Raw genomic sequence first — 23487 nt, forward strand, 5'->3', positions numbered from 1 at the left:
CAAACCACATGATCAGATAAAAAAAAAAAAAGTAACATTAGCAATGCTAACAAACAAAACATTGTTGGCCACTCTTTACCCACAGACCAATTTGAAAGTAATAACATTATATATGCCAATCCACATGCTAACATTAGCCATGTCAAAACAATCCTCGCAAATCAAATAGGAATGCTTTTCAATGAGCGGACAGCCACCGAGTTCATTTGATTTGTGTAAACTCTGAATTGTCTATAATTCACTATTAAACGTATATAATAGATCAATTTTAATATAGCATAGGTTGTACTAATCCACATGCTAACAAATAGCATTCTGGTAGCAGCCGTGCTAATCTGCAAAATAATAATCAGGCAGCAAAAATATTAACCCACGAATAAATGTAGGTAATAGTCTAACAGTATTTTACCATTGGCAGTGCTAATCCAAATGCTAATAAAACATGACAGTGTTGCATTAAGCAGCAAGAAAATCAGAAGTCGATAGCATTTGTCAAAAATTCACAATTGTTGATCAAGGTTGGGTTTTTTTCAAAATGTTTGCTGGTGCTGAGCCATTGGGAGATGTAATACCAATGTGGACCACGGGATGGCAGACAGCGCCTCCAAACCAAAGCTGCCATAATTTTAGGCCGAAGAAGAAGCTCTTGTTCGACGTAAAATTCAGGTCATGGCCACAACAACGTCGATGTCAAAAGTAGCCAAATAACAGTTGCAGTTTGTTGTTTTCACAGCGTTGACAGTTTGTTTAAAGTGCAAGAGTTGTCAAATTGGAGTATTTTAAAAACATCAACACTGACGACTTGTAAGCGGCTGCGAGGAAGCGAAGCAGGTGTTGTCATAATTAATTGCCTAAAAATGAATTGCGGTGACGGCGGACGCCTCCAGGATGCTCAACAAAGGTGAGTGAGAGTGAGACGCTTGACTCATTTGGGGATTTTGGAATGACAGACAAAAAAACGCTTGTGTGAAACGAAGATAATCTTGGTGGAATTTTCTGACATATTTCCATCTTTGAATGGGATTTTAAAAGATAAGTCATGGAAGAGGAGGGTGTGTGTGTGTGTGTGTGTGTGTGTGTTGGTACAATTACACTTCCACGCGAAAATGTCTATGGCGGTGGCTTGTATTGTTGTTGTACGTTGTCATATATATATTTCATATTGTTTGTATACATTGTCGTCGTTAGTTTTTTTTTCAAATCATGTGACATACGACGTATGAAGCAGCAAGTGCTTCAACAGGGACGGGCAAACTGGGTCCGAGTCATGGAGGGCCGGAGTCCTGCAAGTTTCTGATGTTCAGTTTTCGTGTGAAAGCAAAGATGTTTGAATGAAGTGCAGTCTTGCTTTTGGCCAGAAGAGGGCGCTATGACTGAAGCTTGAAGAACTGAAGCCATTATTTTTGCTGCTTCTTCACAAAAGCGAGTACAAGTCAAATGAGTAAAAGTCACAAAATAAAAATAAAATTTAAAAAAATAATAAATACAATTTTGGGGAAAACACTACTCATGTACTGAGTAACTTGTCTAGATTGTATTTTTATTTTTCATCAATTAAAGCATGATGGTCAGAGATGGAAATCCTAAATTCAGATATTGTCCAACCAGATTGTATTGGAACTGAAATAATGAATTAAAAGAAAAATAAATAAATAATGAATTGGACAAAAATAACTTCATAGGGACTCCACCAGACTGTCAGACAATCCAAAAGTAAAATTGCGCCAGCAGCAATAAATAAAAGCAAAATCCAATCAAAGCAGCTGTGAGCAAAATAAATCGTTCCGTAGGCGATGACAGGCCACGCCTTCCTTCTTCTTGTCCGCATTCCCGCCAAAGGTCAGGCGGCGTTGGCGTCCACAGCGGCAACAACAACAGCAAGCTTTTGTGGGGCCGAGTGGGCGGGGCCTGTGAACCCGCCCCTCATCCCGAGCGCTTCTCATTTTTAAACCAAAAGAAAGAGTCCAAGAAAATGACAAGAAGGAGGGGGAGGAAGGAATTCGTCATCACTCAGCGTTCAATTCGGCGGATTTTGCTGGTCTGATTGATTATCTTTGAGAGTTTGGATTTGTGTGAGAAAATGATAGCAGCTTGTGATGTTCTCGATGAATGAGTGATTTATGAATATCTTTACTGCTGTTAAAAACCTGCGCTTTATGAGCGGGCGAGTCGCTGTTGGGCCTTTTTAGAGATGGCATGTTGAAAACAATTTGCCAGTGATGGGACATTGTGATTTTCTAGGATTGTTGTCACATTTGACAGAATTTCACCTTGAACCGGTTTTGCTAAACTCTTCAGCGACTTTCATTCTTGGACTTTTGCTTTCCTCCCGATTCCATACAGGACGTCTTTTTCCTTTTTTTGAACTTCCCTTTTTTGCTTTCTTTCTGTTGTTGCTTTTTCGTCAGCAAATTTCACTCAACGGCCGGCGAGCTTCGTCCTGAATAAGGAAACGTCGGAAAGGGCCGAGAGGCCCGCAAATGACACCCAAGATGTCATTTGCGTTCTTCTACGTATTGTGTGCAGGTCAATAACGGACTGACTGCTTATCGCCACCTGGTGGCAGGAAGCTTTATTGCATCTCCCATGTATTGAAGCGCTAACGTATGCAAAAGTCAAATTGTTTGGTTGGCGCTGGCTGCGTCCTTCGTCCATGCTTATGAATCGCTCAAGTGGGGGATCGTCATCGTCATCATCGTCATCATCGTCATCGTCACCATCATCGTCATCGTCCAGGAGGTAGCAAAGTCGCATTCTGGACCGGCATCACAAACACAGAGCTGCTGCGGACCTCTGAAGGCGTGGACAGGTTCCTCTGAAAAGTAGGCGGAGTTCGTGAGCCTCCCCCAACAAAATCATCTTCATGCCTGACGTGTCACATCATCTCGACTCTGGCCATACAAGGAGAAAAATGTGTATGTGGCTCCGCCTCCTCCTCTGACACACACACACGCAGGCAGGCCGCGGCGACGTGCGTGGCGTGAGCCGTCAATCGTCTGTGTTGCGTGCGAGACAAAACGGAGCGGACGCCAGCACTGTGGTAGCAAGTCGACTTTTATTGTGGAGAGCGAATGCAGCTCGTTAGCGTCGTTATTGCAAGAAGTCGCTCAAAAGGGAGAAGAAAGAAGCAAAACCAAAACCAAGCAAGCAATAATCGGCGTCAAGGAAAGCACATTTGTATCAAAAGTCCTGAAAAATCTTCAGTAGAAAAATATGTCAAGACCCCAACGAGCCTCAAAATCTTCGTCGTCATCATCGTCGCGAATGAGGCTGGCTGATGTTTCGGAGCTCAAATTTATGACATTTTTTTATTGCTTCACACATGAAAGCAAACAAATTCAAACGGATTTGGGGTGCGTTGCGTTACCGTGACGACCCGCACACGCACACACACACACGCATTGTACCTTGTTGTTAGAAAGAAAAGGTGAAAAGGGTCTGGCAAGGTCAGGCGCGTGGGGTCAAAGGTCACTTAGCATCCGGCTACAGCGGTAGTCCTTCGCAGCTGCCAAAGCCCGCCCACCTCACCGGGCGGGGCCTCTTAGGGGGGCACGTAGGGCGGCGGCGAGCGGTAAGGGGTCATGTTCTTGGGGCGCGAGCCTTTCCCGTCCTGGGGCGCGGCGAAGGGCGGCGGCGGCTGGTAGGGCGGGGCGTTGGGGTCGTCGGGGTCGTCTCGGAGCGGCGCGTACGCGCCGGGGAGCTGGCGGCCTCGGGGCGCCGCCTCCTGCGGGCCGGCCTCGGGGTACTCGGGCGGCGGCAGGGGCGGCTTCTCCTCCAGCAGGATGAGCGGGGCGCCGGAGGACGCCGGCGCCTTGGAGTCGTCCAACTCGTCGGCGAAGATGATGGGCACGCCCTTCTTGATGAAGGTGGCCTGCTCCTCCAGGGTCAGCTTGCCCTTGCGCTTCTTGCGGTAGCAAATCATGGCCACCATCCCCGCCAGCAGCAAGATGGCCGCCACCACCACGGCGGGGATAACGGTGTGCAGGTAGACGTCGTCGGCGCTCTGCCGGCCGGTCCCCGGGGCCGGGCTGACGGCGACGGCCGGCGGGCTCTCCGCTCGTCCCGGCGGTATGAAGGAGAAGGCGGAGCAGCCGGCCCGCCCCTCGGCGGTGACGGCCAGCGGCCGGAAGTCGGGTTCGAGGGCGCGGCGCAAGTTGGCGCTGGGCCTGCCGTCGGCGTCGCCCAGCATCCGGCTCAGGCTCATGATGTCCTCGGCGGGGCAGGGCGCGTGCGGGAGGCTGCTGTTGGTCCACTCCACCAGGATGGAACCCTTGCTGATGTTCCTCAGGCTCACTGTGCTGCAGTTGCGCTCGCCCATGGCGCCGGCCAGCTTGCGCACCAGCAGGATCTTCTTGTGGATGTCGCCCGACAGCCGGCGCGGCTCTCCCTCCAGGCGGGCGGCGAACATCACCGGACTCTTGTCCTTGGTGGGCCAGCGCTGCACGCGCACCTCGATGGCGTCGATGGCGTTCAGGCCGCCTTTGTCGGTGGCCTGCATGAAGTACTCGTGCTTCCCGGCGTGATGCGCGTCGGGGAGGCCGTAAAGCAGCTGGCTGGTGCTGTCGGGACAAAAAGAGCGTTAGGTCGCATTTGGGCGCCTCCCCGCCGTCTCGCTCGCCGCCACCTTGCGCGCGGCTACAGGCGGGAAAGCCGCCAGCCGAGTTTCCCGCTGGCATCGGAAGACGCCGCTGCTGCCGCGTCGCCTTCCTTACCAAAAAGGTGAACGTACGCACCTGTTGAACTGGATCCAGGACGTTTCTGCCACCGCTTCGTTCAGGTTCTTCCTCAAGCTTAGACGCAGCTTGTCGGTGGTTCCGTCTTCTTTGTCGAAGAAAGTGTCCGAAGGGATCTTGACCTCGAAGTACGTCCCCACCAGAGCGTTCACCTGGTCGACGGGGTTCCGCAGAACCGGTTTTTCGTTGTACGGGTCCGAGGGCGGCGCCGGGGATGGCGTCGTGCGTGGCCACGGCTTAGCCGTAGACGTCTTTGGCTCGCGGGGCGCCGCTGTGGTTTTGGGCCTTTTGGGCTTCTTGGTGGGTTTGCGGGTGGGCGCGGGTGGCGTGGCGGTGGCTTCCACGTAGATGGGCCGGGTGGCGGTGGGCTGGATGGGGACGCTGCTGGTGCTCTCCATCACCTTGGTGGGTCGAGGAGGCCCCGGGGTGGGCGTGTGGGCCAGCGAGTCTCGGACCCGTATGGTGGGCTTTCCCGGCAGCGGGACGGGACCCCGCACGGGCGGGGCCGAGCTTTGGGGGGGCGCCGCGACCGACGGGGACGATAGCGTGGGGACGACTCGCACGGGCGGCTCCGCCACGGAGGACGGCGGCAGCGACGTCAGGACGGGCGTGGGCGTGTTGTTCATCTGGCGCCGAACACGTTTGGCCACGTGAGGCTTCTTGTTGGCCACGTGCCAGCCCACCACGGGGTACCCCAGCTTGGCCGACATGGCGCCCCCCTTGGCCGGACCCTGGACGCCGGCCAGGTTGGGTACGCTGCTCTGGTCCAGCGCGCAGCCCAGCTTCCAGGACAGCAGGGCGCCGTTCTCCACCACCTGCAAGGACAAAGACGCATCGTCGTTTGCGTCGGACATTCGCAGGCTCGTCAAACTCCTCCCTTTCGAGGGAAGGTGCGGCAGTGGGCCAAGGAGCGCTAATGCTAACCATCAATGCTAACAGAAATTGTTTCACACTGCGCGAGAGAATATTTGTAACTCACAAGCAGAGTTCAATCAATGAACTCTTCTCAGACTCTCTTAAAAGTTCCATCCAGCACCCTCGAACCCAAGTCGCTGACTGTGCCATCGAGATGTTTTATGATTAGCTCGAACGTAATCGGTTGGACTGGAACAAGTCCAAGTTGTGGGCAGAACCGCAGTCGTTACGCGGTTACCACCTTTCGGCTTTAGGACGCAAGCATGGCGAGATCCGGTCCTGGAGAGCCGGAGTCCTGCAGGTTTTGGATATTTGCCGTCAAGTCCAGTTAATTTCTACAGCCCGTCATCACACAAGAGACCCAAAGGGCTTCACAAGACCGCAGTTGACAAATACCAACGACGTCCCCTATCGAACCACAAGAGGGCAAGGAAAAAACCCAAAAACCCCAAAAACCCCAACAGGCAAAAAATGAGAAACCTTGAGAAATGTCAACACGGCTGATGCGTGATCGGATCATCAGCAAGTTCTGCATAAGCCTGATAAGTATTCTGTTGATTGGAATCAGCTGCAGTTGGACGGAAACCTCGAAAACCTGCAGGACCCCCGACGCTCCAGGACCGCGGTTGGCCATCCCCGAAATAGACGGACCGGGTCGGTGAGTGACCCGGATGGACGGCCGTAAACCCGCTTAAGCCCGTTGGGTTTTTTGGAGGCTTCAACTGGAAGCCAACAAATTGAGAGCACGCTGGTCTTGACTTCCTGGACCCAAACTGCCATTTTGTCCGTCAGTTCGCCAGTGACAAGCGACGAGCAAAGGGAAACGTGTCTCTCAAACGGGACGCGTTTGAAGTCCAACACGATGTGGAGTTAACGCCAGCTCTGGACATCATTTCACTCCAATTTTTGCTGTGCACAAAATGGCCGCCAGAGCCAGACGTACCTTCTTGGCGTTCCCCGGTCCTGCCATGAAGGCGGACATGTCGAAGAGCCTGTTGTTGACCACGGGGACCACCTTCATGAGGGGCAGCTCCACCCCCGAGAAGCTCCTCATGTTGTCCAGCAGCGCCACCCTCTGGCGGCCGCTCATCTTGGTCAAGTCGGCATCCAGGATGACCGTCAGCACGGTCAGCGATTCCTCCGGACCGCACGACCAGCCGGCGGCGGCGGCGGCGGCCGCTTGATTGCTCGCCGCCTCGCTGGGATCTTCGGGGCCCACCTGGATGGCGAGGACCTCCCGGGAAGACCAAGGACGCGACGGGTGCGACTCGTTGGCCGAGATGTAGTAGACGCCTTTGTCCTCATCCAGTGGCAGTCCCTGCAGCGTCCTGCGGGGGGCGTCCCAGTGCAGCCAGGACGGAAGGCCGTCCTTCCCGGACTCGCAGATCTGAAAAGCAGTCGTAGTTTACTGGATTATTATTATTATTATCATTTATCTGTGTCCAAAAGCGCCAATGTGGGGGCACGTGTTGACAGACCAGAGATTGGTCGCCAGGCACTGTCAGGGCCCGTGGAGACAAACAAGCACATTGCGCTGGCTGCTTTGGAATGAGATGAATTTGACAGGCCACGCCCACTCACCTCATTAGCCATTCAGTTATGCGTGTAGGCCCACGCACACACACACTGACGGATTGAGGAAGGAAAGAAGAAAGGAAGATGGAAAAATGTGGATGGAATACGAGGGGGGCGGGGTTTAGGTTGGAGGGGGGCGGGGTTTAGGTTGGGGGGGGGGGGGGTCTTGACCACAGACGACAAAAAGGGGAAAATGTGGAGGGAAGGTTGGAGGCTCGTTAAACAGCTTGTGTGTGTAAGTAGCGAATGTTGGCAGGCGGACATCAAATAGTGGGAAGTGATGACGTCATCACGGAGTTGCGCCCTCAAGTGGCAGTGGGCGTGGCCTGATTTGCATCATCACTTCCTGTTTGGGTTTAATAAGTTTGAAGCTCCACCGACGTGTGTGAGATGATGCGCGCGCACGCACGCACACACGCACGCACACACCAGAATACGTGTATCGGCGCAGTTGCTATGTCATTACGCGCCCAGGCACGCACGCACGCACGCACGAGAGCGTGAGTCAGCGCAGTTAACATGTCATTAGTCCGCTGGCGGTTGCTTTTTAAAAGACGCGCGCGCGCACACGCACGCTCACGCGCCTTGCGGCAAGCCATCGCGACCGCCGTCGAGGCGCGTGCTTGTTGCCGGAGGAAAACATTTCAATATCTCCAAGAGGCTTTTTTTAAATAAATAATTCTGCATGAATATTAATTATCAAATGACATTTCTTATTTGTTCCAAATTTAAGAGACTTGATGTCATTTTCCATTTCCATCAGAAACAATTTGAATAAAGGTTTCAAATTTTGAAATGTAAACTTATGGAAATAGAACGAACTAAAGTGAACCAAAGTTGACCATTTGTCGTTTTTGGATTGAAAAAGGGTCGTCATGTTTTTGCTTGCTTGCTTTTATTTTTAATATTCTTCCAAAAAGCAGCACTAACGAGGCAATCAAAAAATAAACGTGTTCCACTTTCCGGCACAACTTTACAAAAGAACATTTGGCATCAATATTTACAAAACGTGAAAAATACACGTTTGTTGGGCAAATATGATGTCATATTCTCTAACTTTATTTGTAATGAAGAACTGAAAAGGAACAAGCCATGTTTTACGCCGACTCGTATTCCTCAACTGAGTATTAAAAAATAAATTCTAACTTTGTATCGAGATCCTCTGATGTGTTGATTGCGCCATTTGTTGCTTAAAATGTGCATACCATTGTTATAAAGAATATTGCTGCTCACTGGCGAATCGTTTTGCTGATTGTAACCTTTCATGAAGTGTTTTTGTTCCACTCGGGATGGAATTGATCACAAAATGAAAGGAAAGTTGCACAACAACAAAAATGGAACCTCGTTGACATTTCTACATGGAATAAAATAGCATCAAGATCCCGGCGCTTCCATACATTCTTTTAACCGCTTCACTTTAAACGTGTAATTCAAGTCCGTGAAGTCCAAGGGTTCAAATTGGACAACAATTCCGGTTTTCTTCGGATGACGGCGTTTGTTCAAAAGTCGGCCAATCACGGAGCTGCTAGCAGGCCTGACGTCGCCAGTCGAGTTACTTTTGGAAGCGTACTTTTTCCGCAATAGGAGTAATGCTACTTTTGTAGTGTAGTTACTTTTGCAATCTAAAGAGTCGGATAGGATTACTTTCCAAGTCGAGCGACTTTCTGAAAGTGTTACGACGAGCCACGTTTCAAATCTGCTCCATTTCCTTTTGGCGGTCACATTTTTGGAATAGAATCTGCCGGTTACTTTTTTTACTCAAAACCACTTTTGGAAGAGACTCAATTAGGAGTTCAGTAGTTGTAGTTACTTTCTTTCGAATTGATTTGCATTCATTACTTGGCAAACAAGTTACTATCGGAATACAAATACTCTGAGTATGAGTAAAGTAACTTACGTTTGTCATTTCCTTCCCAATCAAAGACTCATCAAGTCACTTTTGGAATCCATTTGCTTGCAATGCACAAAACGTGAGCCGTAAAGCGAGCGCCGCGGCGACTGACCTCCAACGGACGCTCGTCCACCTGGCCGGGCAGTTGGACGCGGAAGACGCGCCCCACCGGCGCCCAGGCGTCGGGGAAGTCGTGGCGGTCGGCGGCGGCGTGCGGCGCTTCCCGGAAGTCCCGCAGGAGAGACGAGCTCATGGACGCCTCCAGCTGGCCGGGCGCCGCGTCCGCCTCCGTGTCGGCCCCGCCTACCGTCGCCGCCGCCGCCAGCAGGGCTGCTAGCCCCGCCCACATCCGGACTCCGCCCATGTGCAGCATACTCCTCACGCAGGGGGAGGGGCTTACACCCGGCAGCAATGGGATCCTCCTCTTTTGCCCCGCCCCTAGTTGCCGTCACTTCTTTTCACTCAGCAGGAAGTCATGGCGGGCGACGCCCACAACCTGAGGACGACAGAGACGAGAAGACGGTCACGCAAATTTACGGCGTTTGACATCCATTTTTCTTTCGATATCTCGTCTAATTGAAGGCCGACATATTTGTGTTCTCTCTCTTCGGCAACCGAGTGCTGCCGCCGCATTCTATTAGTTCACCAGCAGATGGCAATCAATTCTAAACACTGTCACTTTAATGTTCAATATATGGACTTTTATTGATCCATCATTATTGATCTTTGTAAGTCAGGTTCATCCATTCAGGAAGCACTTGAACCAGATCGAAAGGTCAGAAAATGTTCAACTTTCTGTTAGGGTTCGACGGAAGGAAAAAAAAGCGACTAAACAGACGTAACATTTGTTCAAGCTGCATTGTGGAGTTGCAAAGGTTCAACTTTTTCTCTCCATCATGTCTTTTCCCTTTAATTGACCAGATGAGTACAAAGAGGCCTGACCTTTGAACTGCAGATGCGCGCGTCTTGCCTGATTTCCCTGAACAGAGGCTGCAGTTCCACTTTCGGCCACAGGCGGCAAGTGAAAAGTGCCACAATGCACCTTGACTGAAGACTTGAAAAATATCAAAGGATTTCTGGAGCCTTTTTGCACGGCCGCCCCAACATCGGCAGTGATCTCACGCACACACGCGCACACACACGCACACACAAAAGGAGCGGCCGCATTGATTGGTCCCAGCATTTGAGTGCTCGTCTTTGTTGGCTAATCCGCCTCGGCCACGCCCCCTCTCCGCATTCCTTCCACAATTCGTCTTTTTCACTGCAAAAAAAAAGCTCCGAAGTCTAAGGAATTGTCAAGAAGTAATCTGATTACTCCACTACCTTTGATGCTATTAAACTACTGAGACCCCCTTTAAGCCCCCAAGATGAACTCGACAGCCATTAACAAGGGCGTGCGTGTGCGCGTGCGCGCGTTGTTATTCATGCAGCTGTGCAAGTGGGCCCCAGGTGGGCCCCAGGGGTGAACGAGGACTTGTTGGCTTTTGTCAGCTTTTGGGGTGCGGCAGAGACCCCGCTGATGCGCTCGGGTTCATGGCCGCACAAACACGCCGGACACAAAAAAGAATTGGCCGCAGGAATTCCCACCCGGCAACAACAAAAACAGGAGAAGAAAAAAAAAAGTCCGTCGGGACACAACGCTCGCCTTTGTTGCCGGGCTGCAAATGTCCAAAACGACGTCGTTCAATCTTCCGCGACGCACTCGCATGCCCGCCCGCTCGTATGAGAACACGTCCATCGCACCCGAGCACAAACTCACAAATGCTAACGAGCACGATAACAAAAGTCGTCAACATGCGTGAAGAAAAACAAAACGTCAGAAGCTCGTCAAGTTTTGTGATCACACGCGAGCGAGCCACGAGAGAAAAGCAAACGTCTTTTTATCAAACATGGCCATTGCGGTTTTTCAATGGAAAAAGATGGCGCTCGACGTCGTCATGTGCAAATGAACATCACATCAATCAACATTCTCCAAGAAAAAACAAAAGTCGCCGCATTTGTTCGTTTTCTACGACAATCCAAATCTCCAAACCAAACGTTTTGTTGGAAAAGTGTCAATATTTTGGATTTAGCCGTCAAGTGGCTTGCGTTGGGGACACGCGTGCGCACGGCACTTACTTGACCTTTGACCTGGACTTGCAAAAGGCTACGACGGCTTCAGACCGCGCCGGCGCTTCCAGCGGCAAACGTGCTCACGATGCTTTTGACTTCTGAGTGAGATCGTCAAGCTCATTCAACTCGCATCTCAAAGCGCCTCAAATGATGAAGACGAAGATGATGAAGACGCTCAACACGAAAAACAACCTGAGGGAGGCGAGAAAACTCGCGTGTGAACTTTTGGCAAAAACACAGCAGGACGTCGGTTTGTTGTGTTTCTTGTCAACATATCCCAGCATGCAATGCGTGTGCAGGAAGGCCACGCCCCCTTCGCAAACACACCACCATTCATCTCCTTCATGCTCTTTGACCCTCATCCCATGTGTGTGTGCGTCCTGACACTCCCATATCACCCCCCCCCCCAACTTGCTTAAAGCTGGTGCCAATCACAGCAACTCGCCAGCGTTTGTCGTCCGCTGACGCGTCGCCGCCGATGTTGAATGTTACTTTTGACGCGTCAACGTCTGACATTTCCTGTTGCGGCTTGTTTGCTTCCGCTCAACACACACACACAAGGACATGAAGTTCATGCAAATGAGACACGTGAGCGTCCAATCAGACGCGAGGGGACTGTCGTCTGCTGTGTCCCAGTGGGCGAGCTCCTGTTTGACTTGGTTGCGGTTTCCATGGTTACCGGCAGAGCAACATGCTGGGCTGTTTGCAGGCCGGGGAGAAAAATTCCTCAACAGCCCAAATGAGACGCGACGCGCAGACGGACCCTCGCCCGTTGGGACCCTCGCCCGTTGGGTCCGAGAGCGCAATTTGTTGTGAAACGGGCACGAAACGAGCGCACGTCGGCCGGTTGGCAAGCGGCCAACAATGCGTGCGGCTGCTGAAGCCAGTTGGATTTGCAAGGTGACATTTGGAAAGCCTGTCAATCATGACGACGCCCACAAAAAAAGTGTCACGGAAGCATCCCCAATAAGGCGGCAAAAATCGTCCCCATTCTCGTCTCATTTTGCTCTCGTGGTCAAAACCATCAAGACAACACTTAGCATGTTAGCAGCAAGAGGTCAACATTCCACAGCGGGGGCGACCTTCACCATGCACGCAGCTGCTCCGACGCCACTGGAACATTCTGGAAGTGTGACCAGAGGCCGGCGGGACAACTGCGCTAAGTCCACTTAGCCAAAGTGTTCATTAAGGTTGAATTAAGCGTCACCAGCGAGCGACGTGCTAGCCAAAAGCAAGGGCTGATTATTTGTGCCGGCGATCCTCAAAGGCTTCTCGTTGGCCAAACGTCTCCACTTCAGCTCCGCCGGCTTCTGTCGCACCTTTGGAACATGCTGATGACGTCGAAGGTCCGCAAGAGCTCATTAGCATATTGACGCCAACAAACAGTTGTTGAGGTGCGTCAGAAGTCGGACAGCCAACACGTGGCGATGGACTCAGCTGTGTTGATCTGTGAGGAAGGTCAGCATCATCATCCTCACACCTGTGAGCGTGTGTGTCAACGTGCACGGAATGACAAGCGGGCGCGCGAACGCACCGCGTGGACGTGCAATGAGGTCACTACACACCAAGTAAGACTGAGAACCCCCCCCCCCCCCCCCCAAAAAAATAACCCCCACCCGAGCCGGACAAAAATAACCTCGCGCACGCGCACGTTAGCAGGCATGTTCTTCCGTCCGTGCACCTGTTCTTTTGGTGACACACGCGAGTGTACACGTAGGCGCGCGCGCGCGCCCATCGACCGCGCACGCGCACAGGCCAGTATGAAAAGAGGCTCCCGCAAAACGTCGCCTTCCTTTCCGTGCACCATTATTCTCTCCTCCCATAGGTGACACGATCGCTCGCGCGCGCGCGCGTACACGCACACACAAACGCGCGCATAGATACTGACCGCCGTGAAGGTTTGGTGCTGCCGGGAATGTTTTCCTCTCGCGCCTTCGGGAACGAAGAAGAAGACGAGGACGGGGAAGATTGCGTGCGCAGCGCAATCGTGGCTCCGTGGCGCGCGTGCGCTCAGACCGGCGACGGCAACGGCGGCAACGGCGGCAACGGCGGCGGCGACGTCTTCGGGAGCGAACCTTCGAGGATTCGCCCGGGTTCGGAGCTTCCTGGCGGCTGCGCGCGTTCGCGAATGTCGGCCGGCCGAGATCCACAACGGAGCAATACATGCAGGGGCGGGGATAGAGGCGATGGGGGAGGGGCCACCGCGAGGGGGCTCCCCTTTACTTTCCAGTCCACCCCCCTTCAGCCTTTCCTCACTCTCCTTGTTTGATCCTCTCTTTTTTTTCACCTTTTTTCACGTCATGATTTCCGATGCTGCGTGCATGTGTGCACTTGATGACGTCACTTTCCAGGCTTTGATATCGACACTCTGTTCATTTTGCAAGAACGAGCTGAGCAGCCCGGATTGATCTATCCACTTCTGCAAAATGTTTTTTTCATATTCTTTAACAATTATGCAACATTCACATATGTACACGCACACACACGCACACGCACTGTACGTAATAGCCACGGGGGAGGAGCTCAGGAACACGTGACAAACACCAATCACAGACAAACACAACAAACACCCAAAATAAACCAAAACAAAACATGACATGATTGACATTGGACATTGGAATGGGGAGTGGTTTCAGCAGACACGCCCCCAGCATTTGAGAGCGGAGACAAGCGCTTTGACTTTTCAGCGTCTTCAAGACGGATTTTCTGGACGCTGGTTGCAGTTTTGCTCCTGAATGTCACCAACATCCTACACACTTGAGCAAGAAGGAAAAGAATGTCGGGCTGGCGACAAGCACGCGCTGGCATGCCCGCGGGTGGGCGGGGCCACGCGAGAGGGGGATTGGAATGCTCCCGTCTTTCTGGCTGACAAACGACAGCCTTCAATTTGTGGACCGATGAAGACCTTCCAGAAAGTTGCCACTCTTTGCAGTTTTGTCCAGGTGCGACCCTCAGCTCGACTTGATTGACCCCTGAAGAGAGCCAAAGAGCCACGCCCACTGCCTGACCCCGCCCCCAAGGCATCAGCTTGATGAGCATCTGTTGGACTGTTTGCAAAAAAGGACCCGACGTCTCCCAGCCTGAAAATCACACACACACTTTGTGATTTTTATTTTTGTCTTCAGTTGTCATGACAGGGACCCCCCCTCCCCGGGACCCCCCCTCCCCTTGCCCGCCCCCCTTATCTGTTTATTTTTACACTTGTCAGCTGTCTGTGTGTCGCCTGGCCGGCCGGTGGCAGACAAGCTATTATTAGAAAGATCCAAGATGGCGGATGGTGGCGTTCTTGGGGTGCATTCCATTTCTCTTATTACATTTGACTCACCCAACATGGCTGCCACGGGAGACAAGATGGGTGCGGGGTGTTTTTTTTGTGGGGGGTCTGGAGACAGGCTAACTTTAGCCGCTAACCTGTTTTCAGCCAGGAAGTGTGCCGCCATCATCAGCAACACAAGACCAACGGATGACTTTTGCCTGCCGACGTCCCTTTTTCACACGTTCACCTTTTGGACAGCAAATGCGCTTTGACGCTTTCCAACATGTACTTTTCATGCTTACTGAAAGCGTTTGGGATTTGACCTCACCTGTGTTTGCATTTGTTTACTGTTGTCACACTTTTTGACAAAATATAAAAATCGCCGAGTCGGCCTGCGCCGCCGCTGGCTGAAGAAGAAAAAAAAATGTCTCAACGTGTCTTCAGGGACGGACTGCTACAAAAATTTACAAAAATGATTTGTCAGCTTGGGGGGTGCCGACCGCCGACATCTGCTCAATCAGACGTTGCTCTGTGTGCGCGCGTGTGACGGCTGACTTTTTCAAAGATGCTTTCATCCACAGGGTGCTTTGTGTTTTGTGCAATGACCTTTGACCCTGACGGTCTCGCAGGTTGCGAATGTGACCTTTGACCCTCACGCAAAATCACACACATTCCACAACCAAGGTGTTGCCACGGTAACACGGCAACAGCTTCCTTCCAACACCTGAATGCCACTCGCTCCGCAACGCGCGCACACGCACACGCGCACGCGCGCTCGCTCGGGATGGAGTCGTGCGTGAAGAAGAGACGTTCTGCTTGTCAGGACTCGCTAGCACAGATGAAGCTCATTGCTTTGGGGAAAAGTGTGTGCGCGCGTGCACGCGTGCCAACCCCCAACTGTCTGCCAGTCAGATTAATGCAGCGCCGCCTTTTGTGTGAATGCTCAGGAATGTTGGCCACTTTGTGACGCGCTTGTGAAGACAAAGCGGACGCGAGAGACAAAGAGTGACAGGAAGTGACAAAAAAAAGAATGCCGATGAAAGTGAGAAAGAACGACGAGCGCGAGCCGGCACGTCGATGAGCTGCTGAATCCAAATGAATGCAGATTAGCGTGACGCAATGCTAACGTGGATTAGCATGAAACAAAGCTCATCCGCTGCCGCTGTCGCTCGTCCACCTTCAGAACACACCTTTGCTGCTGTTTGGCTCTCGTCAAGGTGCAAAAACAGCTGCTGGCCGTGGGAATTTCCCCACTTTCAAATTTGGCAAGTTTGTGGCCTTTTGCATTCGTCGTGGTGACAACACGACAGACGCAGTCGGCAGGCGAAGGCGTGTCCTCCCCGTCGGACTTCCACTGCGCTCGTTGACATGTCAGCGGCGTGTTGCCTTCCTCATCCTCGTCCTCCTCCGTCCGCTCCCGTGGGCCGCTCAGTTTTTGTCTTCTGAACGGCGAACCAGATGACGTCAGGAAGTGGAAGTGATGTTGAAAAGCCGACAGGCTTCCGCAGGCCTCGACTTCCTCGGCTGCCGTGAAACGGACGCCGGACAAAAGCTGTCCGGGTCATTTCCTGATCCTTTCCAGTGTGATCAGGTTCCCGGGTTCTCTCAAGCCTCCTTGTTGCTCGCCTGCGATGCCGTTTCCCAAGCAGGCAGAAAACATCTTCTTCACCAATCTGGTTGTGAGTAATCGCACCTTCCTCGTAGACCAGGTGGGCGCCAAGGAGACTCTGGTCCAAGATTTGCCACGAAGCCTCGGCACTGGCCCGCTTCCCTTTAGGTTAGTCTTGACGGATGTTCCTCTCGTTTGGTGCTGTGGGTTCGAATGACATGGTGATGCGTCCTCCTGGGGTGAAAGGTCATCCCTCTCCGCAGGTACGGATACGGTCCCGCATGTAAAGGTGAGGACGGCGTTTGTGCGTGCAGATGCAGCCTTCGTCAATGTTGCCGCATTTGGACAAGGTTCGCAACGTCGCCAGCGGCCGCTCGGCAACCACATACCAGGTCACGTGCGGCGCAAGCGGCTTAGGTCGTGAAATGAAAACAACGGCGTTGCCGTCCGACACGGGCTGCGCGCGACCGAGAGTCCCCCCCCCCCCCCCCCCCCGCCAACAAAAAGCACACTGACCGGATGAGACGCAGGCTGGTGACACAAGATTTCGTGTTGTTGTGCTAGAAACAGCAAAAAAAAAGAAGAACGTTTGAGTTGGCTTTACATTTACCATCATCATCATCATCATCATCATCATCATTCAAATACAAACACTTCTTTTGTTCCTTTTCACACTTCCTGTCTGCCCTGCGGTGTTATGCTAATGCCAATGCTAATGCCAATGCTAATGCCAATGCTAATGCCAACTCCTGAACTGATTCTTTCTCACTATGACCTCTTCACTCCACAACCTTTCACCCCCAGCCAGGCTCATCCTTCTGAGCATGCATGCATGCCTATTGCCTTATAAGGTCTTGCCTTCCTGCCTGCATGCTCCACCCCCTGCCTGAAGTGCGCGCGTGCGTGTGCGTCTTGATCTTATTCTGAATACTACAACATATTTAAAGAGACAAAGGTTCATGTAAAGGAGAGCTACTAAAATAAGAGGACACGCGCGCACACGCACGCGCACAGATAAAACGTGATGATCGACAGCAGCACATGTTGACGTCAGTTTGTCGGTGTAATGTGAGGTCACGCAACCAGCAGCCATGTAATGACAATATAGCAGCTAGCATAGCAGCTAGCATAGCAGCTAATGGAGGCAACACATTTGGAAGCGGACATGCTCGTCAATATTGCAGCCAATTGTTGTAGTTGACCAGCTGTACTTAATGAAAGTGGCTGTTGGCAAATCATAGTCGTTCAAATAACATCAGCAAGACTCAAAGTTGCCATAAAAGTGTACATTGTATAGCAGCCATCATCATCATCTAAAACTAGCCACTTACAATACTGTAGTATTTTGTCATGCATTGCAAATACCGTTTTGAACACCACAGACAAAAACAATGACAGCCTTGAAATGTCAACTTTACTTAATCACACTTGAAAAGGACGACACAATCCCAAAGTTGGAAAAGATTGACTGAATCTTTATAGAACATATGAAATGCTGAGGCTCGTTAACATGACAGCAAAGAAATGACGCTTTGTAAACACCGATTCGAAAAATTCCACGTTTGGCCAGCAGGTGGAGCTCTTGTGCAGTGTGTCAAATGCGTCGAAGGAGCGCATCATTTTCGGGCAAATCTTGTCCAAAGTGGTCTCGCTTTCTCCATCCCTACTAGTGCACCGTGTAAGTCGGTGGAAGCGGCGCGCGTGCACTGTTCAAGGTGCACAAGTAGATCGACGGATGCCTGCGCGGGGGTCTTCGATTTGGTCAACAGTCAGGAGCTCCATCCTTGTTTGATGCCGAGTTTGCAGTTTGCGCGTCACGTGACGGAAGCTTGGCACGAGGCAAGACTGCCCTCTGCTGCATGCTGAGTTAACAGCAAGTCAATTGTATTACTTATGGCTTGATTTGAAGAATGTCACTTCATTTATGTTACAAACCCTCCGCGGTCGTTTACGCTTGTAAGTTCATTTTATTTTATTTTAAGTTATTCCAATGAAAGCTGAGCGTTTTGACGCGGAGCGTCCGTCGCCATGGTTACACAAGACCGGAAGTAAGCCCGTCCGTGGTCGCTAGCATGCTAGCTGGCGCTTCTCTTTTTGACACGTTGTGATGGTCCAAAGTCGTGCAACACAACACGCACGGGAAGAGACGTGAGTACGTTTTCACTTTGACTTGAGCTTGAATGATGACATCACGGCAGCTTCGGCGATGACGTCACGGCACAGCGGCACCTGCTCTTAGCATTTAAATAATGCGTTGCGTGTCGTGTGTCAGAAGAAGAAGAAGAGTGTGACATTTGCATCATGTTGAGCATCACGCGAGTACAGCCTCGAAATGTTACCGAAATGAAGTTCGTTTTAGCTTGAATATTCGATATTTGACAGACATTCGCGGCGCCTCCGGGGAAGCCGCCTCGGTCTACGGACTCGACGCGGATACGGTCCAGGAGCTCGCGTTGATTGACGGCGGCCACGGAGTCGAGCCCAAAACATTTTGCGTGGCCTTTGCAGAAATGACGGTGACATTCGAGCAACGCTGTGCGTGGAACGATATCCGATTTTCAAAATAAAAGCGATGTCACTGACAGGCAACTGGAAGTATGCCTCATTAGAATCGAGCACGGTTTTTATATCATTTTGTCACGTGGAAACGAAAGAATCTGAGATTTGTGTCAACCAGTCAGCATTGTGCTATCATATTGAAATGAAAATGGGGTTGTATCTCACAGGCGGGGCCGATCTCAAGCGGGAGGCCCAGCAATAGTCTGTCTGTCTCCCACACTGAATTTGAGTCCACAGGTCAGATGACAACTATTAGGATCAAATGCTCATTTTTACGTAGACAAATTCATAGAAGATATTGAATGATGACTTTGTGTTTGTATTCATATTGCATATGTTTAACACGAGACAAATTGTCCAGAAAGGTCAAATGAGTGTAAAAATGTAATCATGAAAAACCAAATAATCTCACTCTCTTTAATATTGTATTATTGTATTATTTTATGATCAGATGAAACAAAAGACAAAAGGGTAAGCGGTCACCATGAAAAACACCATCTCTGTCAAACATGGCGGTGGGAACCGAATACTTTGTGGGTATTTTTCAGCCCCTGGATCAGGCTACCTAATCGCAGTAAACAGCAACAAAATAAAAAGTCAGGTGCTCTCGACTTGGCGGTGAAATTTGGTCTTGAGCCGTCAGTGGACAGTTTAGCATGACAAAATCCCAAAAGGTTAAGAAATGTTTTCGCAGTGGCCCAACAGTCCAGACTGGAATTCAGTTGAGAATCTGTGGAGGGAACTCAAGATGACAAGAAAAGTCTCCAACTTGAAAGAGGCGGAGCTTATGGCGAAAGATGAACGACAAAATATCAGCCGAGACATGCAAACAAGTTGATCAGCAATGTCTTTTATTTGTTGTCATAGCCAATAAAATTGATTTTTCAGAAGTGTATGAATGAAAAAAATTCAGCTTCCATTTTTTTTAAATTTACTATATTTAACAAATTGAAATCAAAAGCCAAAACATGGCAAACGTTAAGCAAAGCATGAAATGTATTTATATGTTTTGGAATCTTGTTTTTTATTTTTGTGTTTATTTTTACTTTTATTTAGGGATATATATATATATATATATATATATATATATATATATATACATGCATTTAATTTAATTTAATTGAATAATCTGTTTTTATCTTCACTTGTAGGCATTTATTTCTTTTCAGTTTTGGCAGTTTTGGTCCTCCATACGTTTTGTGCCGCTGCTGAATCTTCTCGTGTCAGTGAGCAGGTGAGGATGAGTGCTGATGATGTCACAAAGGGCGTGGCCTGCACGCTGAAGCCGCCGGTGTTTCTTCACTTTGGAGGCGGAGACGGCAAAACGCAGGCGTGTTGCTCGGGCGTGTGCGTGATCGACGTCGCCCTGCCCCCGGGGAAAAGCGTCAACGTGAGTCCACCGCCATGATGTCATCAGATCGACACGAGCGACAACATGTCGATGATGTCGTCAGATTGAGACGATCGCCTTTAAGAATTTCTACACGGCCCTGCTGAGCGTGAGGCTGCAGAGGCGGAGCCCCGGCCAGGAGGGGGCGGTGGCCAAGTGGTGCACAGCCCTCCGGGACCGCCCCCTCATGAACAACCCGCACACGGAGGCGGGCGCGCAGGACTACTACACCATCGACAGGAAGCAGGTGAGTGCGCGTTTGCGCCGTCTGGTCTCGCCGCCGCTGGTGACGCCTTGTGGTTGCGCGGTCGTGCCGTTCAGATGCAGGTGGACCCGGACGACGTGTCGTGCGTCCGGCTGATCCTCAAGCAGCCGTCGTCCGCCTGGTTGACCTTCGGCCTGGAGGACGTTCGCATTTTCCCTCGCACGCAACCTGTACGTAAAAGCGGCGTGGACGTTTTTCGGGTCGGACGGCACCAAAATTGCCGGCCAGGAAGATGACGATGATGTCATCGTGATGTCATGGTGTTGCAGGAACCTGACAAGGAGCTCTCCGATTGGCTGTTGGCTCTGAACCTGGTTGAGGGACAGCCGCAAACGCAGGTACGTTGGCGAGCGAGACGCAACCGTGACGTCGGAGTGCGCCCGCGTCCGACTTTTTCAAGTCGCCAGCTGTTGCGGATCCCAAAAGTTGCCGCCAAACTAACCGTCAATATTCAAAGACATTATTACTAATAATATGCCGCAATCAAGATTTCAGATGCAAAAGATTTGTCTTTGTCTTTGTTGAAATATTTGCACTTGCGCTTTTGTGTAGCGCGTCAACTTGATTTGTGTCGTTGACGTCGCCGTTTGCAAGACGCTCCAAAAAATCAGTCAAGCCGGTGACGCTGTCGCAAATCGTTTGAAAATCAAAGCGGATTCTTGTCAGCGTGTTTGTGAACAATTTCATTTTCAAGGTTTGCAGGAACAATTTATTACGGAGTCTTATTTTGCTCGCGCGTGCAAACAGTTTGTGACATTAAATGTCATGTTTGAATCAAAGTGGGCCTTTTTCTGTCGCAGCAATATTGTTTGTGAACGACCCTCGTGAGATGGAGCGCTTCTGATGATGGAATAGGATTATTTTACAATTTAGGATCATGTATTCGTATTCACGGAATTTGACGCTATCTAAAAATGAAATGATTCCACGAATGAGTCAAAACATTCGAAATGATGTTTTTGAGTGCATCGATTTCATATTTCAGGAGCGCAACGATTGAACGCTAACCCAAAAAGTCGAACGAAATGTGTTGAGTAAATCGAAAGCTGTTCTCGGATGACAAATGCAAATGTGGCTCATGTTTGTGCACTAGTTGACGTGACGTGACGTGACGTGACGTGACGTGACGTGACGTGACGTGACGTGACGTGACGTGACGATGGCGTGATGTGACGTGACGTGACGTGACGTGACGTGACGATGGCGTGACGTGACGTGACGTGACGTGACGTGACGATGGCGTGACGTGACGTGACATGACGATGGCGTGACGTGACATGACGATGGCGTGACGTGACATGACGATGGCGTGACGTGACGTGACGTGACGTGACGTGACGTGACGTGACGTGACGTTCCACATCTCAAAAGAGGTCGCTCGTATCCAGGCTTGTTATTGTTTGGGAATTTTCCTTTTAGTTTGGTTTTCTTTTCTTTTGAGTTTTTAATTGAGTTTGTTTTAATTAGTTGTTAGGGTGCTTCTGTTAGTATTTATTAGTTTTAGTTCTTTAAAAAATGCTTAGTTTGAGTTTGTTTCAGTTTTCGTTTTTCATGTGCATTACTTGTGCTTGTTACTCGAGGCGGCAAATCCAGGTCCAGAAAGTAAAAACCCTGCCACAGTTTGACTTTAGCCATTGATGCTAGCTAGCTAGCTAGCTCCCTAGCAGATAAACGGGCAATCATGGGAGCTAGCCACTTAGTGTGATGCCCTGGCACGTGGGCAAGGAGAGCCGCCGTCGGCTTTGGTGAAAGTAGAAAATGAGAAAAGCGCTATCGGCCGGCGCCGACTCACGGGTCATGCTTGCCATCCGCAAAGGCTTTCTGGACCTTCTGCTTTGGATTTTGCCACCTTTTGTCTTTTTGGGCTTTGACGTACAAGCGGAGCGATCTCGGAGTCCGTTTGGAAACTCCGAAGTCCCGGTATGCCCTGCGCGCGCACTGAGGTTGTGCGCCCCCCGCAGGTCCCGGTGGACGCGGCGTCCGTGTCCTGCGGCCTTCAGCAGATGTGGGCCTTGAGTCAAGTCATGCAGAGCAGTCAGAGCCACGCCGCCTCCGTCGGACGCTTTGACGTACGCACACGCAAACACGCGCACACGCAAACACAAACACATCTTTCATCATACGTGGGCTGAAGCCGAGGCAAAAACTGCCTGGAGCTGCAACCAGATGGAAGCAACAGCACTGCTTTTGTCTAAATGAAGCTCTTCAGGTGACTTGAGTTGATTGGCAGATCAAATCAATCCACTTCCTTAGCAACAAAATCTATTTATTTATTTTTGCTTTGGCCTGAACAGTGAATAGGTGACCCCCCCCCCCCCCAATAAAAAATAAAATAATAATCTTTAATAAAAATTGAAGTAGACATTAATGCCATTTCCACGTTTTCTCTTTCTGCTTCCTTCACTCTCTCCTTTCTACTACGGTACTTTCCATCCCTCTTTTTTTACATCTCTCCTTCCTTCCTTTCAAGGTCAAGGTTTATTTAGACGGCACATTTAAATACAGTAACGCTGCCCAAAGTGCTTCACATATTAAAAGCACTTTATATGATGAAAGAGAGAATGGAAATAAATGTAAAAGAATCAAACGGAGATATGCAAATGAGCTAGCGTGCATATCAAACGCAATCATCATCATTAAAAACTAGAAATGGAAATAGCACAAAGACAAGAAATAAAAACTACAAATTGAAGCGATCCGGTTCAGCTCAACTTCCTTGCTGGTCGTGACTGACAGGCGGGGCCAGCGGGCGGGGCCAGCGGGCGGGGCCAGCTGGCGGGGCGGGGCCAGCGGGCGGGGCGGGCCAGCGGGCGGGGCCAGCTGTCTTTCAATTATTTGCTAACAGCCATCTGTTCATATGGTTGGATTTCTATTCATAATAATCTATTCATGGTTGACTTTTGTGTTTTTTGCAGGTGGACGGCTGTTACGATGTTCATTTATTATTTCTGACATAAGACAATTGATTTTTGCATGAATTTCTAGTGATGAGCTCCCGTTTGATGTGACTTGACTCCCGCATATGACAAGAAAATAAAAATTAAAAAAAGAAAATGAAAAGTTGTCATTTGTGAGTCAGAGCTGCACAGGAAATCACCCTGCTTGGAATCGCACTCACTCCCGACAGACTATAACTGCCCACCTCGGATTTTCACATCCACAATCAAATGTGTTCTCTGAGC

The 23487-nt window shown here is 50.5% G+C and overlaps 2 protein-coding genes across 12 annotated transcripts; one reads left to right on the top strand and one right to left on the bottom strand.

The window, feature by feature from the left end:
- Positions 1-651: 651 nt before the first annotated feature.
- On the top strand, positions 652-23345 carry nicn1 (nicolin 1). 10 transcript variants are annotated; one of them, XM_086084492.1, is made up of 7 exons: positions 654-901; positions 19802-20040; positions 20105-20287; positions 20362-20475; positions 20575-20643; positions 22267-22374; positions 23221-23345. In XM_086084492.1, exons 1-7 carry the CDS (start codon positions 889-891, stop codon positions 23260-23262), a joined length of 768 nt encoding a protein of 255 aa, XP_085940618.1. In that variant the 5' UTR covers positions 654-888; the 3' UTR covers positions 23263-23345. The 10 variants fall into 10 exon arrangements, with proteins under 10 accessions (XP_085940619.1, XP_085940616.1, XP_085940617.1 ...); XM_086084498.1 differs by lacking the exons at positions 654-901; positions 23221-23345 and adding exons at positions 12999-16259; positions 16338-16380 and having other exon boundaries at positions 22267-23042; XM_086084493.1 differs by lacking the exon at positions 23221-23345 and having other exon boundaries at positions 652-901; positions 19878-20040; positions 22267-23042.
- dag1 (dystroglycan 1) lies at positions 3037-13426 on the bottom strand. Of its 2 annotated transcripts, none has more exons than XM_086084489.1 (5): positions 13302-13426; positions 9227-9610; positions 6592-7035; positions 4734-5548; positions 3037-4559 (listed from the first exon to the last, which is right to left on the bottom strand). In XM_086084489.1, the coding sequence occupies exons 2-5, from the start codon at positions 9485-9487 to the stop codon at positions 3542-3544; spliced, it is 2538 nt and encodes an 845-aa protein (XP_085940615.1). In that variant the 5' UTR covers positions 9488-9610; positions 13302-13426; the 3' UTR covers positions 3037-3541. The 2 variants fall into 2 exon arrangements, with proteins under 2 accessions (XP_085940615.1, XP_085940614.1); XM_086084488.1 differs by having other exon boundaries at positions 13115-13410.
- Positions 23346-23487: the final 142 nt, after the last annotated feature.

Source organism: Leptonotus elevatus, chromosome 9 (genome assembly GCF_054856555.1).
Source record: "Leptonotus elevatus isolate MCC_2025b chromosome 9, RoL_Lele_1.0, whole genome shotgun sequence".
Classification (NCBI taxonomy): Eukaryota; Metazoa; Chordata; class Actinopteri; order Syngnathiformes; family Syngnathidae; genus Leptonotus; species Leptonotus elevatus.